Source organism: Myotis lucifugus, unplaced genomic scaffold (assembly GCF_000147115.1).
Source record: "Myotis lucifugus unplaced genomic scaffold, Myoluc2.0 scaffold_52, whole genome shotgun sequence".
In the NCBI taxonomy this organism is placed as follows: Eukaryota; Metazoa; Chordata; class Mammalia; order Chiroptera; family Vespertilionidae; genus Myotis; species Myotis lucifugus.
The window spans coordinates 5,408,606-5,433,607 of NW_005871100.1; the positions used below are offsets into that span (position 1 = coordinate 5,408,606).

Genomic DNA, 25,002 nt, shown 5'->3' on the forward strand with positions numbered 1-25,002 from the left:
GTGGGCGTCTCCCTGTGCGGACCTGTCCTCTCCTGTGTTGCAGAATTCTGCCTCCTACAAGGGAAGTGCGGTGGCTTCGAGCACGAGAGGAGAATCGACTCCATCTTCCTGGACCCCCTGCCCTTCCGAGAGTTTGCGTTTGGAGACATGCCAGATGTCGGGCAGGGGCCGTCTGTGCCCGAAGGACCGCTGGGTGCTTTGAAACAAGGTACCGCCAGCAGGACGGGGCATGGTGGGCCGACGGCTGACGCGCACTATACCCCTGACGCGCACTGTACCCCGGGAGGTGATGTGACCCAGGCGGTGAGGTGGCCTTCAGGAGCGGTGGTTCTGGTGACTTCACTGAGAGCATTTGAGAACAGAGAGGACGGCGCCTGAGTCAGGCCTGGCGCACTCAGGACTCACCTGGGCCGGGTCGTAGGGAGCCTCAGGTCTGGGGTGCCATGTTTGAGGCGTGTAAGAGGCAGGGACCTGGCGTTTTCTTCCATTTTAACATAGGAGCCCGGGGACTACGATGAACACCTAGTTAGCAGCGAGGAGAGAGCCCGAGTTCTGCATCTGTTTCATCCTAGTCCAGGCACCGCTGCCAAGACAGGCCCAGCCTGGTCAGCATGGCCGGCGTCTCCTGGAGGCTCTTTACCACGTGGCCCGAGGCCGTGGGTGCTGGCATGGGGGGAGGGGGCGACCTGTGACCTGCCTGCAGCAACCCCTTCTGCCCCCCACAGCAGTTTTAAAACATTGGAGGGTTTTGGTTTTTTTGGGGGTGGGGAGGGCAGTATACAGTAGGAGATGAGCAAGGAAAAGGAGAAACAAATGGTTATGTGAGAGCTTAGCACAAGGAGTCAGGAGCGGCTCAGAATGTGCTGGCTGGAGGCGAGGAGTGAGGCTCACCAGCGAGGCCCAGACCAGAAGACGCTTTTGTTTCTGTAGCAAAAACAGTGTTGGGAGAACGGCAGTGAAGGCCCTGTCTTATGCAGGAGTGAGCACCTACACACAAGCCTTCACATCCCTGCTGGCTTCACTTACTAGGAGCTTTTGCCTGTCTTTAACCCTTTGTACGCCATTAGCATCTATAGACGCAAGTAAATTCAAGATGTCGTGGCGTGTGGGGATGGTTCCATTTTGGACGCGTGGCAGTTAACTGGTTAAAGAGGAGGATTCTAGGAGAGAGGCTCTGGATCCCGCAGAGTGTGAGCCGGCAGCGGGCCCAGCGAGCACCCTTCTCCAGGACAGACAGTGAAGAAGGGACCAGCCGAGGGCAGCAGCCGTGTCGCCATGACCAGAGGGCCAGCCGCTCTGACATGCATTAGACATTAAAGGATACAAAATGGACCATGTATTAGCAGGAAGGATGAAAGGTAGCATTTTGGAATCCGCATGGCTCGAAGCAGTGACAGTAGACTGATGTTTAGTAACTCAGCCGTGATAATTTACTTCTATAGAAAGGAGCCTAAATGACTTTTCCAGAAAAATAACCCATTAGACTTACTATTGAGTGAATCTGAAACTACGCGTGGCAGCTCCCTTTTTGCCCCCCCCCCCCCCCTTCTCCTAACACGCAGGGGGATGTTTAACTCCATGTCCTTTATCTCCGAGCTCCACGGCGGACTGTGCAGCTGACGTGTCCACGACAGAGCTGAGGACAGTTGGCTATAAAAATCGCGAGCTGCCGTCCGGTTCTGCGTGCACAGCCATCCTGAGCCGTGTGCTTGCCGCCCCCACAGCCACTGTGCCCTTGGAGAGGAACTTCCAGCCCTTGGCGCAGCTGCCGGAGCAGCAGCAGACGGCGCTGAGCGGTGTTCTTGCAGGCAGTCCTGTTTGATGAGGAGTTACTCCTGGTCCTGGAACAAGTGGTAAGACCAGCGACGTCTCGAGGCGCAGGGTCTCCCCCTCGGGGTTCCGGAGATGTGGGCAGGCTGGACTGCTTGGGATAGGCTTTGGCCTGAGCTGGAGACTAAAACTGCGTTTAAGATTTCCCCACCTCTCTTGAACACTAAAGCTTTTTTGCTTCTTATCCCAGGTCCTTACCTCTCTTGAACACTAAAGCTTTTTTGCTTCTTATCCCAGGTCCTTAGTTTCCTAACTGCAGAGGTAGCTGATGCCAGGAGTTCGTGGCTTAAAACAATAGAAATCGATTCTCTATATGTGACACAGCACCTTCCTGCGGCTGGTGGGGTGCAGTGTGCAGGGGGCGTCAGCAGGGCCATGCTCCCCCGAAGGCTGGAGGGGAGAACCTTCCTTCACTCTTACAGCTCCTGGCGTTCCTTGGCTTGTGGCTGCATCGCTCCCGTGTATACCGTCTTCCCATGGCCTTCTCCTCTGTCACCTCCTTTTGTTTCTTAATGGACATCCGCCAGTGGATTAGGGCCCACCTCAACCTAGGAGGATCTCATGCCAAGACCCCTACCTCAGTTACCTTTGCAGACACTCTATTCCAAATAAGGTCACATCCTGAAGTTCCAGATAGACTTGGGGGTGGGGGCGGCACTGTTCAACCCACTGCAAGGGGCTATGTCAGTGATCGTGAACCTTTTGAGCTCGGCGTGTCAGCATTTTGAAAAACCCTAACTTAACTCTGGTGCTGTGTCACATATAGAAATTTTTTGATCTTTGCGACCATAATAAAACAAAGACTTGTATTTTTGATATTTATTTTATATATTTAAATGCCATTTAACAAAAACCAACCAAAAAAGAGTTCACGTGTCACCTCTGACATGCGTGTCACAGGTTCGCCATCACTGGGCTATGTGGTAGAGCCCAACAAGACAACCTATTTTACTTAGAACAGACTGGAAAGCAGGCCTTTGTGTGGTTCTGTTTTGTGGCAGAAGGATTTTCTGGGGAGGTCGAGTTCCTTAACTATTAGTTGTAGAAATGGCGAGGGACACCCCAGCTGCCAGCCCCATCCACCTGGGCTGTCTGCTCTGCTTCCCTGCAGGAGACCGGGGAGATACAAGCCCGATTTCTGCTGTCGTTGGTTGTTTTTGGTCTTTTTGGTTTTCTTTTATGCAGAGTCTGAGCTCTGATTTTCTGATTTAATGCTTCATGGCGTCCAGGAGAGCGTATTATTTTCCCCTCAAAACTGGATTGTGTCAGAAGAGCTTAGCGAATATGATGGAACCAGCCGTGTTGAAACAGTCACCAGCCAGGACTCCCGCCGTTCTGGGGGATGCAGAGCTCCTGGGAGGGTGTGCTGGCCCAGGGAGCGCACAGATGTTTAAAAGCCTACTGACTTTTACTTTCTAAAATGTCTCTTTCAAGAGGGAAATGTCAGGCCAGCATCAGCTGCCTGGGTGGCGGGGGCCCGCGGGCTCTCATACGAATGCACCTGGACGTGGAGGCTACAATGGCTGGGCGGTGCCGGGTGGCCAGGCAGCCCTTGCTGGCAGGACCACCCACCTCCCACGCCGATGGCTGAGGCTCCCTGGGCCCAGGTGGGAATGTGGCTGGGGCGGGAGTGCCAGGTTTAAAGCCTGAGAAGCATGACAGGACGGTGCCTTCATGTTCCCCTCAGCTCTGCGTGCAGTCACTTGTCCAGTCCCTCGTCCAACCCGACAGACCCTGCCCTGGAAGGCGCTACCCCACAGCCCCTGCACGCCGCCTCCCCTGGGCAAGGCTCGGCTCACTGTCTCCTTGTGAGGAAGTATTAGGCTTGCTTTACCTGGGTGACAGCCAAGGCTAGTGCTGCTGCATCACCTGGTCTCTTCTCCTCCTCTGCAGTGTGACGACGTGGTCAGCGGCCTGTCGCCCTCACAGGCGATCCTGGGGGAGCTGAAGCCCCCCCAGAGGCAGAACCTCACAGCCTTCCTGCGGCTGGTGGGGTGCAGTGTGCAGGGCGGGCATCCGGGCCCTGAGGGTGCGGTCAGCGACCAGAAGCTCTTCTCCACAGCCTACTTCCTGGTCAGTGCGCTGGCAGGTACGGCACCGGGGGTCCTGCTGTTGCTTTGAAACCGCTGTGCTTCCTGTGGTGGAGACTGGCACACATGGTTCCCTCCTTTCAGAAGTGGGCTGGCTAAGAGGTGGGGGGCGGTGGAGGTTTGCATGGTGGCCACGACATCACAGAGCCGAGCATGGAGGCCTGTCCACCACCAGCTCCTGCGCTCTAGGCAGAACCCTTCTCTTTCCTCCCGGGGAGGGCTGTCGGCGGGCTCGCCCCTCACCACCCAGGAAAGCGTCTCCCAAAACCCAGCCTGTCAGTCGCGTGAGCCGGCCGTGTGAGAGGCAGGGGCTTTCCGCTGGCAGTTCTCCCCCCAGTATTTCGGTCCTCTGACCCTCTTTACACACTGACCGCCCGAGTTGCGGCCATCAGGGCAGGGGGCGGTGGGGAGCATCCCGAAGCCCTGGCTGCTGGGCTCCGCAGCTCCACTGACAGGGGCACGGCCCTCCCGAGATGCGCAGTGGCCCGCCTGCCGCTCCTCTACCCGTTGCCCCGAGCTCACCATGCCAGAGGGCAGCCCTCCTACATGAGGAGACAGGGCTTTAGTCCCTGTTCAGAAAGGCAAGACCCCATTTCCTGGTCCCCACCACTCCCCTTCAAGGGGGCAATAGTCAGGGCGTTGAGTTCCTGGTGCATTCAGGGTTGGAGGAACAGAGCCCAGGAATTTCCAGTTTTCAAAGAATTAAAAAAGAGAATGCCTCTCCCAGGTCCATATGCTGATGAGCCGTTCATTACATGCTCATGACTTACTTTTTAAAATTCTGAATGTGCTGGGGTTGTAATCACGGCTGCTAATGAATGCAGGAGGCGGAGGGAGCTCACAAACGGTCTCTGGGCCAGATGAGTCAGCAGGTGATTCGTTTTTTTCCTTTGCCTTTTCAGCTCAAAGGCTGTGTCCCGGAGGAGTGGCTCCTGTGGGGGCTGCCTCTGTGTTACCCGGGGAGGGAGTAAAACCAGTTTGAATAGCACTGACCTGGATCTCCTTTCCCTGGGGCTCAGCAGGTCCTTCTGGGGTGCTGCCTGACAGTCTTGGGTTCTAGAGGTCCGTGTGCCGTCCCTTCGTCAGGCCACACTGCGTTTTCCTCCTAAGAAGGACTAGAGGGTTCTAAACCCAGGTCACTGTAGGTTACTCAGCTCTCTGACACACGCCAAAAACAAAACAAAAAAAAACTATGGTTGACCCATTGAGGAAACATGCTCACAGAGGTGTATGCAAGGCACACCCCAAATATGCAGTGACGCACCTCTCTTGTCACCAAATTCCAGTTCTTCCTACTTTTCCTTGCTTCCCCCGATTCTGTGCAGTTCTTCCTGATGAGCACATCCCCTGGCGAACACATGCCTGTTTTCACTCTGTTTCCTAAAAGACCCTTTGTGCCTGTTCAGTACCATTCATTCACTGAACAACTGCTGAGCATAACCTCTGCCCGGAGAGCAGGGACGTATACACTAGGCACAGCCCCGGGCTGGCTCTGTTCCTACGGATGCTTTTGTTTTTTAAAGTGACTGATTTTTGTCTTTTGCAGAAATGCCAGATAACGGAGCAGCTCTGCTGGGCACCTGCTGTGAACTCCAGATCATTCCTTCACTATGTCACTTGGTAAGGAAGGGGCCTGGGGGTGGGGCAATGATGAGATGAACACCTCACAGCTGATAAAACACTTCCAGTCTTCCTCATCCTCAACAGCCCTTCAAAATAGGTCACACAGGTATTACTAAGTCCACTTTTTACACCCACCTACGCCACACGCCCTACCTCTCAGGAAGACGGAGGCCCAGAGGAAGGATTTGCTCAGAGCACTTGTCTATGGACTCCAAGCCTTATGCAGCACTGCAGGGAAGGAGCGAGGCCTAGAACTTAGCTCTGTACCACGCTCGCCTGGCAGGGAGGACACAGAGGACTGATGGTCTCAGAGAGACACTTCATTCTCTCTTAGGACTATCATTAGCTTTGTGCCCTCAGGAAATGTCATGGCTAGACCAAGAGTTAGGTAATGAGGAGCTTAGCCCTGAGATTGAAGATTAAGCTTTTCTTTAAACTACAAATTGGGTCATTAATAGAAGGAAATGGGGTGTTGCTCAGCCTGGGGCAGAGTAGCAGAGCACACCTGCCTGGATTACTTAAAGGCCTGGCGACCAAGGACTAAGGCCAGCACGCTCTGCAGGCCCAAACCTCAGAGCTCGGCTCCCTGATCTGGGAAGCGGACGTTGGGGTAGACTGCCTCACCAGGGCCCTGAAATGGCACACATCCGGGGAGCCCTGAGCGCTGCGGGTAGTGCCTTTGGCACTGCTCTGCACAGGAAAGGCATCTGAAGAGAGCGCCAGGCACCATGCCAAGGAGCAGTTTAGTGTCATTCACCACCACAAGCAGCTCTACCGCCCGGGGGAATGCTGCATTCCTGCTCTGACCACAAAAACGGAACTACTTGAAATGTGCCGGCATGCACGTCCTGTGGCCGCTGAGGGTAAAAGCTGGTGGTGTAGTGAGTGAGGTTATGGAAACAGTACGTTTCCTAGCTAGCTGTCTGCAGTGATGAGCACGCAGCAGCTCTGCTTTTGTAGCCCAGCTCCGTTTACAACAGCTGAGTGCTTAGCAAGTCTACGGGAAAAGAGAACATTACAAGACCACACCAGCGAAGTCCCTCTTCCCTGCAGGTCAGCTCTAGCTCTGATCTGGGTGCCGCTTCCCAGTTTGCTCTGCTGGTGGAGGAGCAGCCCTTAGGTGTTCCAGGAGGGCTGCTAGGCTACTCGGCACAAAACTTCCCACCCAGAGTCCTCTGTCCGCCTTCATGGGCTGCTCAACACAGACAGAAACCCTTTTTCTTTAAAGACCTTCCTGGGCATTTCACATCATCGCCCCTAGATACCGCAACAGCTCTTAAGACAGCGAGGTTCCTGCCTGCCGTCTGGAGGGATTTGGGTATCGTGTTTCCTGCAGGCACTTACTTAGAAAGGGGTGTAAAAACCTGCCTTGTCTGGTGGCCAGGGCAACCATGGAGGCTTTCTGAAGGCCTTTTGGGAGAAACACATCTGCCGAACTGGTAAGAAGGCGAGTTAAAACCATCCACAGGGTGTAATGTCACCCCCACCCCTGGTGACTGCATCTCTTTTATGCCCAGAAGTGCCTCTGGGCGCGTGGGGTTGGCAGATGTTCAGAGAAGGAAGCTGGACGCCGCCCAGCACTTCTCCGTCAGACCTGAGCCCGCTGTGCTGCTGGCAGCCTTCAGCGGTGCCCATGGAGCTCATTCTCAAATCGTGGCACGTGATGCTTGTGTTTAAAGAGCAGGTTAATCCACTCTCTAAAGCACAATGGATAGTTTACCGTCTGGCCCAAATGGTAACGCTAAGCCTGTGGTTACACTGCTCGTTGTATTTGGCGCATCTACAGGGTGTAGCGTTGTAAGGCTGGCTTGGATAGTAGACACCCAGTACTTGTGTATTCCGATGAGTGCCGCCCTCCGCTGAGAATGCTTCCGGAATTCTGTACTCATGCACACTTTAAAGGCTGCGCTTTTTTATTTTAAATTTTACTCTATATTCCTAAACTGACCTGGTCCTGAACACCTGTTTAAAAATCAAATCTGGCAAATTTATAATTACTGAAGGTAAAGTGTCACAGGCACCGCCAAGACCCCAGAAAGCAAAGTTTCCGATGTTTTCAGCAGCTGCAATTAGAGCAGCGACCTCTCTGCAGGTCTCGTCCTAGGCAGGGTGACAGGTGAGCACAACAGGCCAGGTCCCTGCTCTCCTGAGCGGCGCAGGTTTCAGTTAAAGACTAAGCAGTGATTGTCAAGAGAACTGCAGACATCGGGAGCAGGTGGGGACAACACCATGATGTGCCAGTGGCTGGGCTATGGAGAGGGGATTAGGTCAGGCCCTTCTGATGTTGCATTTCCACCAAAAACCGAGAGACGAGAGGAGAAGAAAGGTCTGTGTGGAACTCTGGAGGGAGAGTCTCCAGGTAGAAGGAAGGACAAGGGCAAAGGCTCTTGAGGCAGGAAGCATAAAGTAAGCGATGGTACCTACCGCTTGGAGGAGTTGGTGCAAATATTCTAAAACCTTCATTTAAAAACCAAACAAGCCTTACATACGTGTGTTCTACTGGCTTAAGATCTAGTAGCAGGCAGAGTTCAGAGAGGAGGGATTTAGACAGGACTCCAAACTCCAGCAAATTGGAATCGTCAGGCCTGGGTCACATACATCTGGTTACATCTTCATCTTAAAGGTTTTCCTGCTCCATTTGGGAAATTTAAAAAACACAGAAAACCACCACCTGTTTTCCTAATTAGCTGGACGTGCATGACTGTCCCGCACTGGCTGTTCTGTAACGTGTTTCAGTGACGTGCCTAATGTGCCATTTCAGCTCTGTGCACTGTCCGCTGGCGGAGAGTCTGACCTCGAAGACGTAGCCCTGGCTCCTCTGAGAGACACGGAGAGGTTTGGGATTGTGCGGCGCCTGCTGGCCACGGCCGACATCAACCTGGAACGGCGACAGTCGGCCGTCAGGGCTGTCTCCTGCAAAGTCCCCAACCTTGCCCCACTCGTTCTGTACGTGAGCCTGAACGGACTCCGCGCTTTAGGCCGAGCGCACCAGTGACGTCACAGGTGAATCCCAAGCTCCCGTCATCAGCCAGGGCTGGGCACTTTCCACACCGTGCAGATACCACTTTGGGGCTTAGTTCAGAGCCAAGTTAAAAGTTGATCAAGGAGATGAAGTCACAAGAGAATTTAAGAAGTGAGTTTCTGCACTAGCAGTCACCTTGAGGTTAGCCGCCAGGTACTCTGTAAGCAGTTTCCTTTCAGAAGAGGCCCTCCCACACTGGTGACCCAGAGAGCAAGTGCAAGCTCACACCTGAGGAGCTGGCTGAGGGCTGCGAATCCTAAGCCAGCAAACAGACCTTTATTCTACAGAAAAACGGGTCCATCTCTCCCTTTCTTCCTGTTATACAAAAACAGATGGGGCTGACACTTTGACCCAAAATTCATTTTAAATTGTGAATGCTGTGGAAGCAATTTCTCTCCATTGAAGGCTATGTTTTGGATGTTCTGTGTGCTCTGCATACAGAATTTTGTATGTATTAGCCTCTAGATCAGCGGTTCTCAACCTGTGGGTCGCGACCCCTTTGGGGGTCGAACGACCCTATCACAGGGGTCGCCTAAGACCATCGGAAAACACATATTGTTTTTGTGATTAATCACTATGCTTTAATGATACTCAATTTGTAACACTGAAATTGGGGGTCACCACAACATGAGGAACTGTATTAAAGGGTCGCGGCATTAGGAAGGTTGAGAACCACTGCTCTAGATAATAAAAAAGCCTAAACCAAAGCGCACACACACACAAAGACAGACAGAAAAGGAGCCATCCCAGCAAGTGTCAAAGCTTGGGTTACATCGAACAAGCGACGAAGGCATTTTATTTCTTAGCTGTTCCACAGCTGCCCTGACACTGGTCAGTTACCCTGCTGGACGGTGTCTTAAAATGTAGCTACTGGGAAGGATGTATGCTCTGCAGTGACTAAAAAATGAAGTGTGAATGCCACTGGAGTACATATATTCTGCTAAATAAAATTATACTGAAAAAGTCTAATAGCAGGCCGCCTTCCCGTAGGGGTCTAGAAATATGGGATTTATCTGACTTTGCCATGCTTCAGTGAACGTACTAATTCTGTGTTAAGAACAATGTGCTGAGTTCCCATGCATGATGGGTGTTTAATTTATAAAATATATGTCACAGGAAGCTCTGAATGTGTGGATTTTGCCTTTTCTTGTTTCTACAGCCTTCTATAAATAGCCTGGGCTGTCTCCCGGTCCCACTGCTAATGTCCCCTGGGACCTGCGGCCACTTGCTCTCCCTCAGCACCACCTAGTGCACCCGCTGCGAGGCCTGTCCAGCCTGGGAGCAGCAGTGGTTAGAGAGGAACGTGCTACGTGGCACAGGCTTTTCACCTCACTATCCTCTACTGCTTCCTGCTCTGAAGATTTTAATGAATGCTAATGAAGCAAGTAACCCTTTCATCACCTCTGGAAAATGAGAATAATCCTTGTGCAAGTACTTGCATAAATAAACCTATGATCCATGAGAAGAAAAGGATACAGCAGTGTACACTGTGGTGGCAACAACATAAAAAACAAGCACCTCATGCACAAACTGGAAAGGAACATGTCAATGTGAAAATGGTGCTAAAATGGTGGCACAGTCCATATCTTTTGTCTGGTTTTCTGAAATAAAATAAATATACAGAACGAACTGTAAACGGGATGTGTAATGGGAGTCTACTTGTGTGAAAAACAGACATGTATCGCCATGCATGGGGCAGAAACCTCACTGACGAGTCACTAGAAACCCAGTGGGCTCCTCTGGGGAGGGAGGGAGAGGCTGGGCAAAAGGTGGGGAAGGGTGGTTCACCCTTCCATTCCTGTTAGGATTTTGTATGTATTATCCTCTCTAGATAATAATAAAAAAGCCTAAACCAAAGCACACACACACACAAAGACAGACGTCAGACAGAAAAGGAGCCATCCCAGCAAGTGTCAAAGCTTGGGTTACATCGAACAGGCGACGGAGGCATTTTATTTCTTAGCTGTTCCACAGCTGCCCTGACACTGGTCAGTTACCTGCTGGACGGTGTCTTAAAACTTAGCTACTGGGAAGGATGTAGCCTGAGGCTGCACCAGGTGCTCCTGGCCCCCAGAACTGAGAGGAGAAGTCTGTGTTCTAACCCTACCAGACCACTGTACCGATTTTTCGGTAATTTCCGAATCTGCCGCTATACCGCTGTACCTAATTTTCGGTACTTTGCCTAGACCAATTTTCTACAATGTCTCCAAGTTCCATCTTATTCTAACCACTTGTTTGCATGTAACTAACATTTTTCTATATCATGTTGGTTTTTTCTCTTTAATGCTCAGGAGCCCAGGTATAGGGGACAGTTAGGTTCAGGGCCTCAGGTCTGGTATGGTTAAGCTGCTAAATTTGTGGTAATTTGTTACTGTGCTGATAGAAAACTGACAGGTAGTAAAAGACGGAAGTCCATAGGTTCTTGGAAACTGCGACTTTAAGCAAAACAACATGTAATGAAACCATTTTTAACCATAAGCTAACTGATATAAACACAAGTCAAGTTCCTATGGCCTATTCCTGGTCACAAAAGCATCACTACACTTCTAAATAAAGATCTCAAGACACTTCAAATATTAAACAATGAAACAGATGTGAGCTATACAAACATTTAAGAAAGATGAATAGAAACAAGAATGATTTTCCAAACCGACGATGCCAGTTCCTGGTCCCTGGTGGCTGAAGCCTTTCCAGCAGCTCAGGGTGCAAGGCTGGAACCCACCGGGACAGGACGCCCTTCCATCGCAGGGCCGCTCACACCCACACACAGACTGGGGCAGTATAGACGCGCCAATTAACCCGACATGCCCACCTTTGGGATGTGGCAGGAAACCGAATGCCCAGAGAAAACCCACGTGCAAACTCCACAAACGGTGGCTCTGGCCCGTAACTGATTTCCCCCTCATCAACGTTAGAATGAAACGACAATGAACGAAACCACGTTAATCCAGGAACTGCTGTAGGTCACACCGATTCTTTGGGAGACATCAGAAATACACTGAACTAGCAATTTCTCAACCATGAGGTATAGGATCCCAGAAACCAGCTGAGGAAAGAGTATCAAAGTACCTTTTCTAGACACAGGCTTCCTGCACGCACCACGGTCACGCCTCCATCGCTTGGCCAGCCGGGTGGGTCCGTTTCGCGGCAGGGCTGGGGCTGAGCTGCCTGCCACCGCACACCTGTCTCCCACCAGGTTTCTCTGGCAATGGTCCTAGGAGCACCCCATGCCCTCTGAGCATAGAGGCCTTTTCTCGATCCTGTATCTCAATCTTCTCTGTCTTGGAACTTCTTTCCTTGAGTATGTTGTGTTTGAAACTTGGGCTGGCATAGAAGAAACAATAGTTAGGGTTTCCTTGTTCAAGAGGAGAGGCAGGTGAAAATTTATAAAACTAAATTACACTAGAGGCTTTTTATAAAAATTATTAGCATTTAAAAGAAGTTTCCAAAGCTAACCTCATAGTCTCTGTATTTTACTATCTGTAAGCCTCAGTTCTACTTATAAATGAAACACTACATTTTTCCAATATTAAATATTTATTTCTTTTTACATACAAAAATATTTTACCAGGCATATAGAATTTCACAGATTGAACATTTCAATAATTTTTGTTTGGGGCAGTATCTGGAAATACGTGAAAAGAAAAATTTTATAGGGACAGCTTCTGAAAAATCAATAATTGTATTACAGAAAAATTTTATTTATACAAGGACAGTAATATCTCTTTTACACACGACTTAGCAATACAATTACTGGGAAAGCAGTAGCAATTAGTTTTTATTTTTAAACTTTTTCATCAGAAACTTACTTTAGCAGCTTGTTTAGCTTTGATTTTTAGGTTGCCAACAAGATTTTGTCCTCCGTTTAAAAAAAAAAAGTCCTACAATCACTTCACAGACTAGAGGTTAAAAAGAGCATGCATCTGTGTTCAAAATAAAGGTGAACCAAAATGAAATGGGGAACTCCCCACAGCAGGGTTTTCACAACAAACACTCATCATGGGCCCTAACGGACAGGTAGGAAATGCTGCTGGTGCCAACCCCTCGTGCTCACTCATCTACACAAAACCCGAGGCACCACTTCCTTAACAACCAATGTTACCGAGAGGCAGGAGCCAGTTCTTCTTTAAAGACAGCACACAGCCAAGAGCACCATCCATCTTGCATTTCAAGGGCAGATGGAGATGAGCTCTTCCTTGAGTCTGGTTCTATCTGGAAGCTCGAAGGCCATTTCTCATTTGGACCATGTTTCCAGAACAAGCTGTGTGTGCTCCAAGCAACGTGACTAATACCCCTGCCCATCTCTCCTATTTAAGGCTAAGAGGAAAACCACATCCTCACAGCCGAGAGGTTTTTAATGCTACGCGTTTCCCCCCTCCACACTCCCAGGCCACCTTGACTGATGTGAGGAAAAGCAAATATCAGGCATGGCCTGTCAGATTTATGTCTCTCCCCTGGCTTGCTATTTCTGAAGTACAATACGGACCTCAATTTCCGACTTTTAAAAGCGGACCTGTGGGCTTCTGCTCTATGGCAGCCTGTTCAGTGGGACCCCAAACAGGCTTACAAGCATCAAGTCTTTCATCTCCCAAGTTATAAGCACCATTTACATTCACTGTAGATGTGTTCATTTAGTTTGTGCTGAAGATTAGAAAACAGTAAAAGCTAGTAGTAAAAAAAAAAGAGAGAGAGAGAGAGAGAGAATCTTCGCTTCTGACAGACGGACTTTGGTGTGTGGAGGTCAGTTACCATTATAACGCTGCAGCGCCAGCCAGCCAATGGCTGGGGCATCAGAGAGGGTCACTGCAATGCATTCGGTCAGGTTAGAGGTCCACCAATGACCTGAGAAACAGACCCCCTTTAGACTTAATACCACCAGTTAAACAACATGAGCTTCGGCGACAAGTTTCAGGCGTAAGAACAGGGTGGAGCAGCTTTAAGGGGCAAAGATCAGTGTGCCTTGTGATGTAGGAGAGCACTGGATTGCTTACTTAATTGATTTGTGAGTGGTCTGGTTGGCAGCAAGGACTGCTAAGCGTTTCAACTTGGAAAGGGATTGTAAACTAACACGGACCTCCTGCCCTGGGCCACTGGGAGGGAACAGACCCTCTTCCTGCTCAGAGCTGTTCTAAAGCTGGAGGCAAGATTCCAGGATGGTGCGCACCAGGTTCTGTTAGCTCCGGAAGAGGGGCACTTAACAGAATGAAGAGACAAGTAACCTCAATGCAAGCACATACATATAACAGACAGACAAAGTAGACTTCCTAGTCTAGCATTTACCATATCAGAACTACAGATTACGTTTTGTAATTTAAGCTGAAGACAAATATTAAGTTAGCCTTATTTAACAAATGGAATATTAAAAGTAAAGGAACATAAAAATTTTACTAAAGGTCAGGAGTCAGAATTAGTATCTCAGTCATTTTTATCAAAGGAGCAACTTTTAATGAAGGTAGTGCAGTATACTGCAGAAGTGAAAACCACGCTTTTAAATTCTTACCTTAGACATTTGATATCATCATTTCCTTCACTTTTTGGCGATTAAAGACTCATTTTTTATTCTGTGCACTAAATCATTGCAGGAACACAGAAAGTAACATGACAGATTATGGGAAATATTTTAAACATGAATAAAACTTGAAGCTAACAAAAAAATTATTTAAAAAATAATCTTACCTTAAAAAATTACATAACTGTTATCTTCCTCAGCTATACAATGTCTATTTACATAAAAACGGATATGATGCTGAATTATTAGTCAATGGAATTCATTCTTAAGTTTGTGAATAATTTTCACTTGTACTATATACAATAATCTTATCATTAAAATAGTGCATCTGGCCCTTTTTAATGCGGGAGAATCCTGGGCCGCTGGGCCTGCCTGCCCCGGTTTGGTTCACTGGATAGAGCGTCGGCCTGGGGACTGAGGGGTCCCAGGTTCGATTCCGGTCAAGGGCATGTACCTTGGTTGCGGGCACATCCCCAGTAGGGGGTGTGCAGGAGGCAGCTGATCGATGTTTCTCTCATCGATGTTTCTAACTCTCTATCCCTCTCCCTTCCTCTCTGTAAAAAATCAATAAAATATATATTAAAATAGTGAATCTGCCCTAAGAACTCAAAATACATTATAAATGTTATTACATAAATGCTCTCAGCACATCCTTTGGAACAAGAGGAGGGCAGGTACCATAATCTCTAAGCCTGAACCATATAACAAATTCATTAGGTTTAAATAAGAATTTCCCAAGAGGTTTCCGTCTAGCACTTTCCTTTTTCCTTAAGGAAATTAAGTTATAATGTTAACTTTATGGGCTTAATACTTCATTTATTTTTCAAAAAGGAGATTAGTACCTGACTCAAGGTAAGCCCTTTCAAACAAAGTGAAAAAAGTTCCTGAATGCTTAAGAATTTGGAAGTAATCAAAAATTTAAGAATATGAGTTATAATTACATGGGTGAAATATATTTAGTTTTATTATTCATGTATTTTGGGAGAATTTTACATAGTCTACACATAGCTGCATATATACTATATATATATATATATATATATGGTGACTTAAACATTTAAAAAATGACCTGCTATCCATATACACAAAATTTCAGGATTGCCTTTTCCATATTTAGTATAAAGGTTCATTATTAAAAAATTATTGGCTCTCTAGCCTGTGATTTCTGGAAAAATTGAATATTTTTTCAGAAGTTGTAAAAGTACAATGTTAAGCAGGTCATTATTTTGATCAATTTTCAAATTTTTATGCTCAGTGTTTACCAATTCAAAATAATTGTACCTAATTCCATGGCTATCCACCTTGAAAATCAACTCCAATCATGATCATGACACTTGTTATACATAAAAATAAGTACCAATTTAATAAAACTTTAAAGATCATTGTTTATTGTTATTAGGATATTATGGTCAAAACAACTAGTATCTGGCCATAATCTATAATGCCACATTATTGTATTTTACTGCTAGTTTGTATTTTCTAAATTTGTATTAATTACCAATTTGCTCTTTTAAGGAAAATGTGTCGTCAGCAATTATAAGTAAATTTTGCTAAATTATAGAATTTAGGTTCAAGCTACTTTTGCAGTAGTCATATTGGGTTTATGATAACGATTTTTAGTAAGCAGTGCTCAGCAATTGTATACTTAGAGTTGGCAAGAGTAAATCAAGCCCTGATGTACTGGATATTTGATATTACCGAAGCATCAAAAAGAAATTGAGAATGCACAATCAAGGCATGGCTGTAATAAAGGTGAAATTCCACTTATAGCACATCAGGTATATTCCAGTAATTAGGGTTAAATTTTACTTAACCAGAGACATCAACTCTGGATATTTTTACATTTGAAAGTGAAAAATATGTGTATATCTACTTATATATAAACAGTCATGCCCTGAATGCGGGTACTCGCCTGTCCACAAGGAATCCTCGGGTCGTCAATGTCCAAACAGGAACATCCTATTTCCCGAAAGCATAAACACGTGTGTGTGTGCACTGTGACTATTAGCAATCGTTCAACATCACTTCAAACCACTTTCTCTTCAGCAACACTAATCATCTTAGCCTTACTCACGGCTGCGGAAGAATCCTGGGCCGCTGGGCCTGCCTGCCCCGAGATCCCTGTGGTTCCTGCAGACTCAGATGGCACTCGAGTTCCAAGTTCAGTGGCTTTATTGAGATACAATGAACTTTTCTAAATGTATTCTCTTCAACTCTGGCTTCTCGGCTGAAATGAACTAAACTGCATCACTTATTTCATATTAGTAGGGAACTAGTGTGTATTTAATAGTTTCTGATGAGTACCATTTATAATAGAAACAACTCCTTTACATATAGACTATTTTCTAAATAATATGCACTTTATCCCATATGATAAAGCTAAAAATACATATGATGTAAAAATCATCTCTATTTTGCCAAGATGGTTGAAATAATTTGTGGAGAAGCTGTCTGTGCTGCTATAAGGATCCCAAAGCTGTTCACAGACGAAGGCACACAGAGAATGTGGAAATGAAATTCCTCTTAAAACTGACAATGTGTGGGAACACTCAGTCACAGGACCTCACCTCAACACTGTGCTTGGATCCATGTTGCTCGGAGAAGCCAATAATGTGACGTACATATAGGCGGTTTAAAAGTTACCGAAGATATTAAATGAATGTGATACATTTTGCCACCAATTTCCTATCCTATGGACAAAGAACATGAATTTGTGTTCTGGATATGAAATCCTGGAATTTAAAAATATCTATGGATTTCCACTCTTAAAATACAACAACTTGAGAGTTTTGTTTTATTGTGAAAAGATTTACAACAGTGTGTGCGTACCACTCACCACCTGCATTTCCCCCTCCTCCAGCCCTCCCGCGGGCATTCCATGTGACAGCCCCGTGACGGAGAACAGGCAGCAGCCAGGTGCCTGGTGCCTGCCACCAGTCAAAGACAACCACCACCGGGTAAGGACCGAACCCTTCAAGTGTGAGGACCTCTATGTGAAAAGCGAGCAGCAATATAAAATATGGATGACTTCGTTCGATGATGAGCCGCATCTCTGAATACTTTTCAGGAAGAAAGTATACCATACAAGAATCCTAAAGGAACGTATTAACTGAGGTTGATTTGGAAATTTGTATATATTAATGCATCTAGAGGAGAACTGTTTTTTCCCCCTAATCATTAAACAAAAGTGCATTTCCTTACAGAAATGTAAAAAAATTTAATACATATTATATAATATATACAATGTATATATTATATAATGTATATGTTATATATAGTAGGTAAAATAGCTGACCATTATTTCCAAATTTTAAAAATCATTCAGTGGTCTGGGTTTTCTACACAACAAATCGAACAGATAACCTTAACGATCACATCATACTTCAAAAAGCACACTGGTTGTTCGCAGCCCCAAACTTCAAACTCAAAGGCATCTTTACGCATCACAGAAAAATGCAGAGGCATGATACAGTTGCTGACCACAGCCCAATAAAAACCTGTGTAAGAAGTTCGTTTTTGTCCATTAAATTTTTACCTGTGAAAAAAAATAAACGGCAAGTGTCATGTTGCTGTTTTACAGGAGGCACTCTGAGCCCACCCAGCTTGCTTGCTGTGTACACGGTAACTTCACATCAGCCTGTCTTTGCGACAAATGAGAGTGCAAGGTATTGCTCTTCATTTTTTCACTAAAGATAGAAATGAAGGGGGAAAAACCCAATGCATCTGTACAAATCAGAACGGACAGCCATAGATCTCTGAAATAACAAAGCTATGTAGCATTGAGCAGACTTCTGATGTCAGATTTGGATGGTGGTAGACTTGCTGTAGCACTGACATTCAGGTTCTGCTCCTTTAAGAAATTATAGTAGGAAAGAAGGCCAATAACGATATTCTAGAGTAACTTCCCCTTCACTTGTTAAATACTGAGCTAAATGGCAACTTTACAAAACTATTTCAAGTATTCATTATCACAGTGAAAATGTGAGACCAAGGTTCGAATGAGTGAGTTGGAAATTCTTGTGATGAAAAAGGCAAGGGCACTAAATCAAAACATATACAAAATGCTTCAACGCATTTCTTTATGTGATATGAATAGATTGTCCATAAAAAGTTAGAAAAATTAAGATAAATTATATTAGTACCCCTTCCCAGCCACACTGTCTATAAAAATTCAGAAGAGTGTACTGGCATTTCAATCTACGGTAAAAAGGCCTGGCCTTGCAGACATCTTCTCCGTGCACGCGTTTTCCCAGGAGTAAGTTTATTTGCTGTCGTCACTTTCTAAAAGCTGCATTTTAATTGTGAACCTTATTGACTCATCAGTAAACCCAGCTGATGGGGACCCACTGTGGCTCCATTCTCAGGTTCTCTATGGCAGTTTGTAGTTTCTCAAAGGCTTTGTCTAGATTGTCGTTTACGATGATCAAATCAAAATAGTGGTTGTATGCTCTCTGAATTCGTGCACTTTCATCCACTGTTTTCTTCAAGTCAGAGTCCTGTCGAAGAGTTTTAAAAGGAAATGTTTTTATTATAATGTATATTTACTTGCTCAAATAGCAACTCAGAGTGAACATAAGAAATTAGTAGCTTGGATAAATTTTTATTGTGATTCTGATATTAATTCTAAAAATCTAATCCATAGAGTGTTAAAAAGACATTACCACCTGTTCCTGTACCCATCTTCCCAGCCGCGTTCATGTTTGTGCTTATGAGTACCCTGTATCTTCTGTTTCATTGACATTAGGATAAGATTCCTAATTTAAAAGACTGCTGATAATAATTTTAGGATGAAATCTAATGGACTCTAGATGATGGAACCCAATTTCTAGTGACTGTTAAGCTCAAAGCTAAATTTGCTGCCTATTTCCAGAAAAGAAAATCTTACACATGTATTTTTGAAGACTAACTTCACATTATTATTTTTTTTGCTAGCATTATTTATATATTATAGAATATTTCTAGTCATTTTAGAATGATGTAGGGGAGTACATAATGGGTTCTGCATGAATAAGAAAAGCTTTTACAAGTGTTTTGAAATTTCACAATTCTACATGTTCTTCAAATACTTATTGAGTTTCTATTAAAGTGTCTACTGTGTTTCATTATTTATGGATATAACAATGAATAGGACAGAGGGGGTTCCTACCCTATAGTGAAGGAGACAGATAAAGGGCAAATAAACACAAGAACTTGTGGAGTTGTAGTAAGTTCTATAAAATAAAAAAATCAGGAACAACGCATTTTAAGAGATCTACTTACAAAGACACTGAGTACATTACTTTTAAACTGAGAACCAAGTGGGAGAAAGAGCATTCCGGGCAGAGAAAACAGCAATGCCAAATCCAAGCGGGAAATGCCTGGATGTGTGAAGAGACCGAAAGACCAGGAGGCACAGACAGCTACGGGGTGAGGGGAGTAGTAAGTTGAGATGAACACGGAAGAGGTCATGAAGGACCCAGATGCAATGGAGACATCCCTGGATTATGATGGTGGCAAAGGGTATGGAAATGACCCAGAATATTTACCTGCGTTGGTGATAAAACCATTAGGATTAGCTGATGGGCTGGATGTGAAAAGTGAGGAAAATGACTGAATGGAGATGCTCTTGGGTTTCTAGCATGAGTTAAGTGGGTGGGTTTAGAAGATGCAGAGTTGGGGAGTAGGGATGGAGAGAACATAATTTTTTTGGGGGGCTCGGGGAGGGAAAGCAAATGTTCTACTTTGTACACATTAAGTTTAAGATGCCTGTGAGGCATCCAAGTAGGTGACTGGTTATGCAAGTCAGAGCTCTGAGGCCCGAGTCATCTATATATAAATGAGGAACCACCAGCATAACAATAGGAAAAGGACAAATTGTAGGAGGAATATTGTTAACCTAAAAAGAAGTGCTCACCGTCAAAAGCTTGGTAGCAATGCCAGCGTCCACCACAGCTTTGTGCATGGCGCGCAACGTCTCCAGCTCCGGAGCAGCGATGAAGACAACGTAGGGCATGAACTCTGATGTCCTCAGCACCTTCAGGGCCTGTGCAGGAGAACAACCACACACCGACTTACATAGGATTAGAATTTGTATTGTTTCCCTTTACTTTTCACTAAATAATCAAAGTCTATCTGCTGCTTCCTAAGGATTAAGAATATAATTGAACACTTGCCCCACTTCTATCCTTTGATTCCATACAGTACTTTCCTAAAACAGTGACCCATTAATTGTGTTCTGACCTCTCTACCCTTTGAGCTTCCTGAACAAAAAAAAAAGCATTACATTAATGAAGGACCCAAAAGTCAGCAAGAACGCTGTAAATGTTTTTTTTTTAATGTTAATTATAGAATTCTGCTAATACTGAAAAAGCTAGAAATAATTTCATTGTCTACTAGCTGGAGAGTGGTTACATAAGTTAATATACGTCTATATTATGAAATATTATGCAGCAATTACAAAGAATAAAAAAAGCTCTACAGCAATCAACATGAAAAGGTCTGCAAGAAACATCCTATATAATAAAAGGGTAATATGCAAATTGACCCTAACAGCAGAACGACTGGGAATGACTGGTCACTATGACATACACTGACCACCAGGGGGCAGATGCTCAATGCAGGAGCTGCCCCCCTGGTGGTCAGTGCGCTCCCACAGGGGGAGCTCTGCTCAGCCACAAGCCAGGCTGACGGCTGCCAGCACAGTGGTGGTGGCGGGAGCCTCTCCTGCCTCCTCAGCAGCGCTAAGGATGTCCAACTGCAGCTTAGGCCTGCTCCCCGCTGGCAGTGGACATCCCCCGAGGGCTCCCAGGCTGCCAGAGGGATGTCTGACTGCCAGCTTAGGCCCGAACCCCCGGGGATCGGGCCTAAACCACCAGGTGGGCATCCCCCGAGGGGTCCCAGACTGCGAGAGGGCACAGCCTGCTAAGGGACCCCCCTGAGTGCACAAATTTTTGTGCACCGGGCCTCTAGTTATTTAATAAAAAGAACTAAAGAATTTATATGGAATTTTTCATTTATGTAAAAGAATCAATAAAAAGAGAAAACATTATATATATGTATATGTGTACATATATTATAGGGTGTCCCAAAAAATGTATACACACTTTAATAGCTGATAGCTATTAAAATGAAATGTATTTTAATCAACACTGCTTTTATAATTATTCAAAGTGTGTGTATACATTTTTTGGGACACCCTGTATATACTAGTATGTGTGTGTGTACACACACACACACACACACACACACACACAAATATATAATTTTTTACTTAAGGCATACTAAAAAGATAGAAAGATACACACCAAACTCAATAATATTTACCTCTGAGTAGGGAAGCAGAAGGGTGGGAAGGGGTCAGTGAGAGAGACAGAATGGGATGGGAATGAAATGAATATTTGTGTGTGTGTGTGTGTGTTGGGTGGGAAGGGCCGTGACTGCAAATTTTTATTCTTTTTAATTATCTTTAATTTAAAAATTCTGTCAACTACAGTTTAAGTTGAATATTATTTTACATTAGTTTCAAGTGTACAGCACAGTGGTTAGACAATCATATACTCTATAAAGTGCTCCCCCTGATACTTCCAGTACCAAACTGGCACCATACATAGTTATTGCAGTATTACTATATTTCCTAGGCTGTACTTTACATCCCATGACTATTTTGCAGTCTGGTTTAAATTTTAAATTTCACATTTTCTAATGTATGCATTTATGTATTACTTGAACAAGTAAACAAATACGAAACTTCTGTCATGTTTCTAGTGCTTGGCTAACTGATCAGAGATTTATTTAACTAGTGGATGCATAACAAGGTTCTCTATCAGGTAATGGAAGGAAAGGGCTACCTTCACAATCTCAAATCAAAACAAAACAAAAACTCCAAGGGAAATAAAATTTAAAATCAGCTTTGAAATCCATGCAGCTTACTTGTGGGTTGACATCCAAAATGCAAGTTCGTCCAGTTTGGACAACTTCAAGAATAGAGTCAATCTTGGTTCCATAGAGATTTCCTTCATATTCCCCATGTTCCAAATATTTTCCAGCTTTAATATCTGCTTCCATCTCAGACCGTGACACGAACTTATATCCCTGGCCATCTTTTTCATCTTCCCTTGGTTTCCTTGAGGTAACTAAATAAAATAATGTTGAGAATTTACACAAAGAGAATGCAGGATTTTAGAAAACAGACTAAAATGAACAGGGTAGCTTAAGATGCTTCTGTTTAGTGCCTACGGCCATATCTGCCTGCTTCCTATTTTTGCAGATAAAGTTTTATTGGACCACAGCTACGCTCATTCTTCTTACCTATGCTTCACTTGTTTTATACTGGTGGAGTAGTTGCGGGAGAGACTAGATGACCTGCAAAACCTAAAATATTTACCACGTGGCCCTTGAGCAAAATAATTTGCTGATCCCTCATTTATAGGAATGCTTTAAAAGGTAGTTCCCAATATATAATTTGTATCCAAAAAATGTGCTAGATAAGGTCAGTTTGAAACTCAAAATATGGTTACCTGGAAGCAGAGTCCTGCATCTAAATTCTTAATTGTGGTGAATCCTAGGAAGTGTGAGATATGTTGCAAATGAGTATCTTTTCCAGCTGACCCGCACTTACTCCCCTTTCCTAAGGAATATCAATTATGTCCTCTCTTTTCACTTTAACATTTCTTAATTGAGTGCCAAGCAACTGAGCAAAGTTCTCCTATTCTTAGTTGGTATTATCAATTTTCTGAAGTGTACTTTACCCACAAATTATCCTTTATTTTGTCTCAAAGCCTTTATTTCAGCTTCCTGCTTATTTATACTCCTAATTATTATATTTTGTGCTTTAGTGGTGGAACTAGCCATCTCAAAGTTATTAAGGTCTATTAACTTTCTCTATTCTGATCTGATATGTGTATTCTTGTTCAGAGAATGAGAACAAAGAAACCAAGTGGAAATTTAGAGGATCCTTTTGTCTGACATTTTAGAGCTCTACTAGTAAATACTTCCGGAGACATACAACTCCCCTGCAACTTGGGCCATACTAGGAATGGACTATTATCACCTTTCAAACTGTTGCAAAGATGCAGAGATAGGTACTCTCTGCCAACCTGTTAATACTAGCTTGGAAGGAGGGAAAGAAGGGAGGAGAGGGAGAGGGGGCACAAAAGAGAGCTACTTTCAAATTTAGCCTTAATCTGAGCTTGGCTGGATCAGATATAAAAAAATTTTCAACTTCTAATCAAATACTTATGCGTGCATAGTATCTGAAGAAACCATTAAACACATACACTTAAAATTAGAAAGTAATCCAGATCAAAAGGTGATGGTATTTAGACTATCTATAACAGTGGTTCTCAACCTTGGCTGCACATTAGAATCACCTGGGAATCTTTTTAAAATCCTGATTTCTGGGCCTCATCCTCCGGAAATTCTGTTTCTTTGTTACTGATGTTGTGGCCCCACCTCATAACAAAGAAACAGAATTTCCGGAGAATGAGGGCCCAGAAATCAGGATTTTAGAAGATTCCCAGGTGATTCTAATGTGCAGCCAATGTTGAGAACCACTGATCTATAATAAGCATTAACACATCAAGAAAACTTTTATAACAAAATGAACTTCAAACTCAATAAATCAAACAAGTGTTGCCGAGGATGTGAAGAAAAGAACAAACCCTTGTGCGTGGTTGGTGGGAACGTACATTGGTGCAGCCAATGTGGAAAGCCATACGGAGTTACCTCAAAGAATTAAAAATGGAACTGCCTTATGACCCAGCGATTCCATTTCCGGGAGTATATTCGAAGAAACCCAAAATACTGATTCGAAACAATATATGCACCCCTTTGTTCACTTCAGCATCATTACAATAGTCAAGATTTTTGGAATCAGCCCAAGTGTCATCAGTACACGAGTGGATAAAAAGGCTGTTGTACATTCACACAATGGAATGATGTATGGTGGACCTGGAGAGCATTACGCTAAGTGAAGTAAGCCAGTCAGAGAAAAACAAATGCCATATGATCTCACTTACATGTGGAATCTAACGAACAAAATAAACTAATATACAAAATAGAAAAGGACTCATAGATACAGAGAACAGACTGACAGCTATCAGAGAAGAGGGGTATTAAGGAGCTGAGTGAAAAAGGTGAAGAAATTAAGCAAACAACAACAATCCCTCATAGACACAGACAACAACAGTACGGTGATTGCCAGAGAGAAAAGAGAGTGGGGGGAGGTAGAAGAGGGTAGAGAGGGATAAATGGTGATGCAAGGAGACTTGACTTGGGGTGGTGGACACACCATACAATATGCAGATGACGTGTCATAGAATTGTACACCTGAAAGCTATGTGCTTTTATTAACCAATGTCACCCCAATAAATTCAATATATTTTAAAAATGGGGACCTTCACACATTGCGGTGAGTGTAAATAATATGGCCACTGTGGAGAACAATGTGGCAGTTTCTCAAAAGGTAGTCACAGAGTCACTATTGGACCTACCAATTCCGTTTCTGAGAAAGAGAAAACACACATGTCCACATAAATACCTGTACACAAATGTTAACAGCAGCATTATTCATTACAGCTAAGAAACAGAGCAATCCAAATGTCCATCAAGTGATGAACAGATAAACAAAACGTGGTGGAGCCAGAAAATGGAATAGCATTCAGCAATAAAAAGAAGCTAAGTGTTGACAGCAGCTGAAACACGGATGAACCTTGAGCACTTCGGTAAATAAAGAAGCTATCATAAAACATCACATTCTGCAGAATTACATTTCTGTGAAATGTCCTGATAGGCAAATTTTATTGTGGCAGAAAGCCCACTAATCATCAGCATGAGTTAAAGAATATGCACACAAAGGCAAATCATTATTAAATTCAAAATACTGAAAAACAACAAAATATAACAAAGACCCTGAATATCTGTGAAACAGGTCATGCACAAAATAAGAATTT

The 25,002-nt window shown here is 44.6% G+C and overlaps 2 protein-coding genes across 2 annotated transcripts in view; one reads left to right on the forward strand and one right to left on the reverse strand.

Moving 5' to 3' along the window:
* The window catches only part of GSDME (gasdermin E), a 55,381-nt gene extending 45,187 nt beyond the window's left edge, over positions 1 to 10,194 (forward strand). Inside the window, 7 exon segments of the mRNA XM_006088793.3 lie at positions 44 to 208; positions 1,725 to 1,801; positions 1,803 to 1,853; positions 3,724 to 3,919; positions 5,467 to 5,540; positions 8,305 to 8,546; positions 9,725 to 10,194. Coding sequence (XP_006088855.1) covers positions 44 to 208; positions 1,725 to 1,801; positions 1,803 to 1,853; positions 3,724 to 3,919; positions 5,467 to 5,540; positions 8,305 to 8,538 — 797 coding nt within the window. The 3' untranslated portion in view covers positions 8,539 to 8,546; positions 9,725 to 10,194.
* Positions 10,195 to 16,854: 6,660 nt separating this feature from the next.
* The window catches only part of MPP6 (membrane palmitoylated protein 6), a 28,512-nt gene continuing 20,364 nt past the window's right edge, over positions 16,855 to 25,002 (reverse strand). The window contains exons 9-11 of the mRNA XM_006088795.3: positions 21,983 to 22,185; positions 19,968 to 20,096; positions 16,855 to 18,570 (exon numbers count right to left, since the gene is read on the reverse strand). Coding sequence (XP_006088857.1) covers positions 18,394 to 18,570; positions 19,968 to 20,096; positions 21,983 to 22,185 — 509 coding nt within the window. The 3' untranslated portion in view covers positions 16,855 to 18,393. The remainder of the gene's footprint in view (positions 18,571 to 19,967; positions 20,097 to 21,982; positions 22,186 to 25,002) is intronic.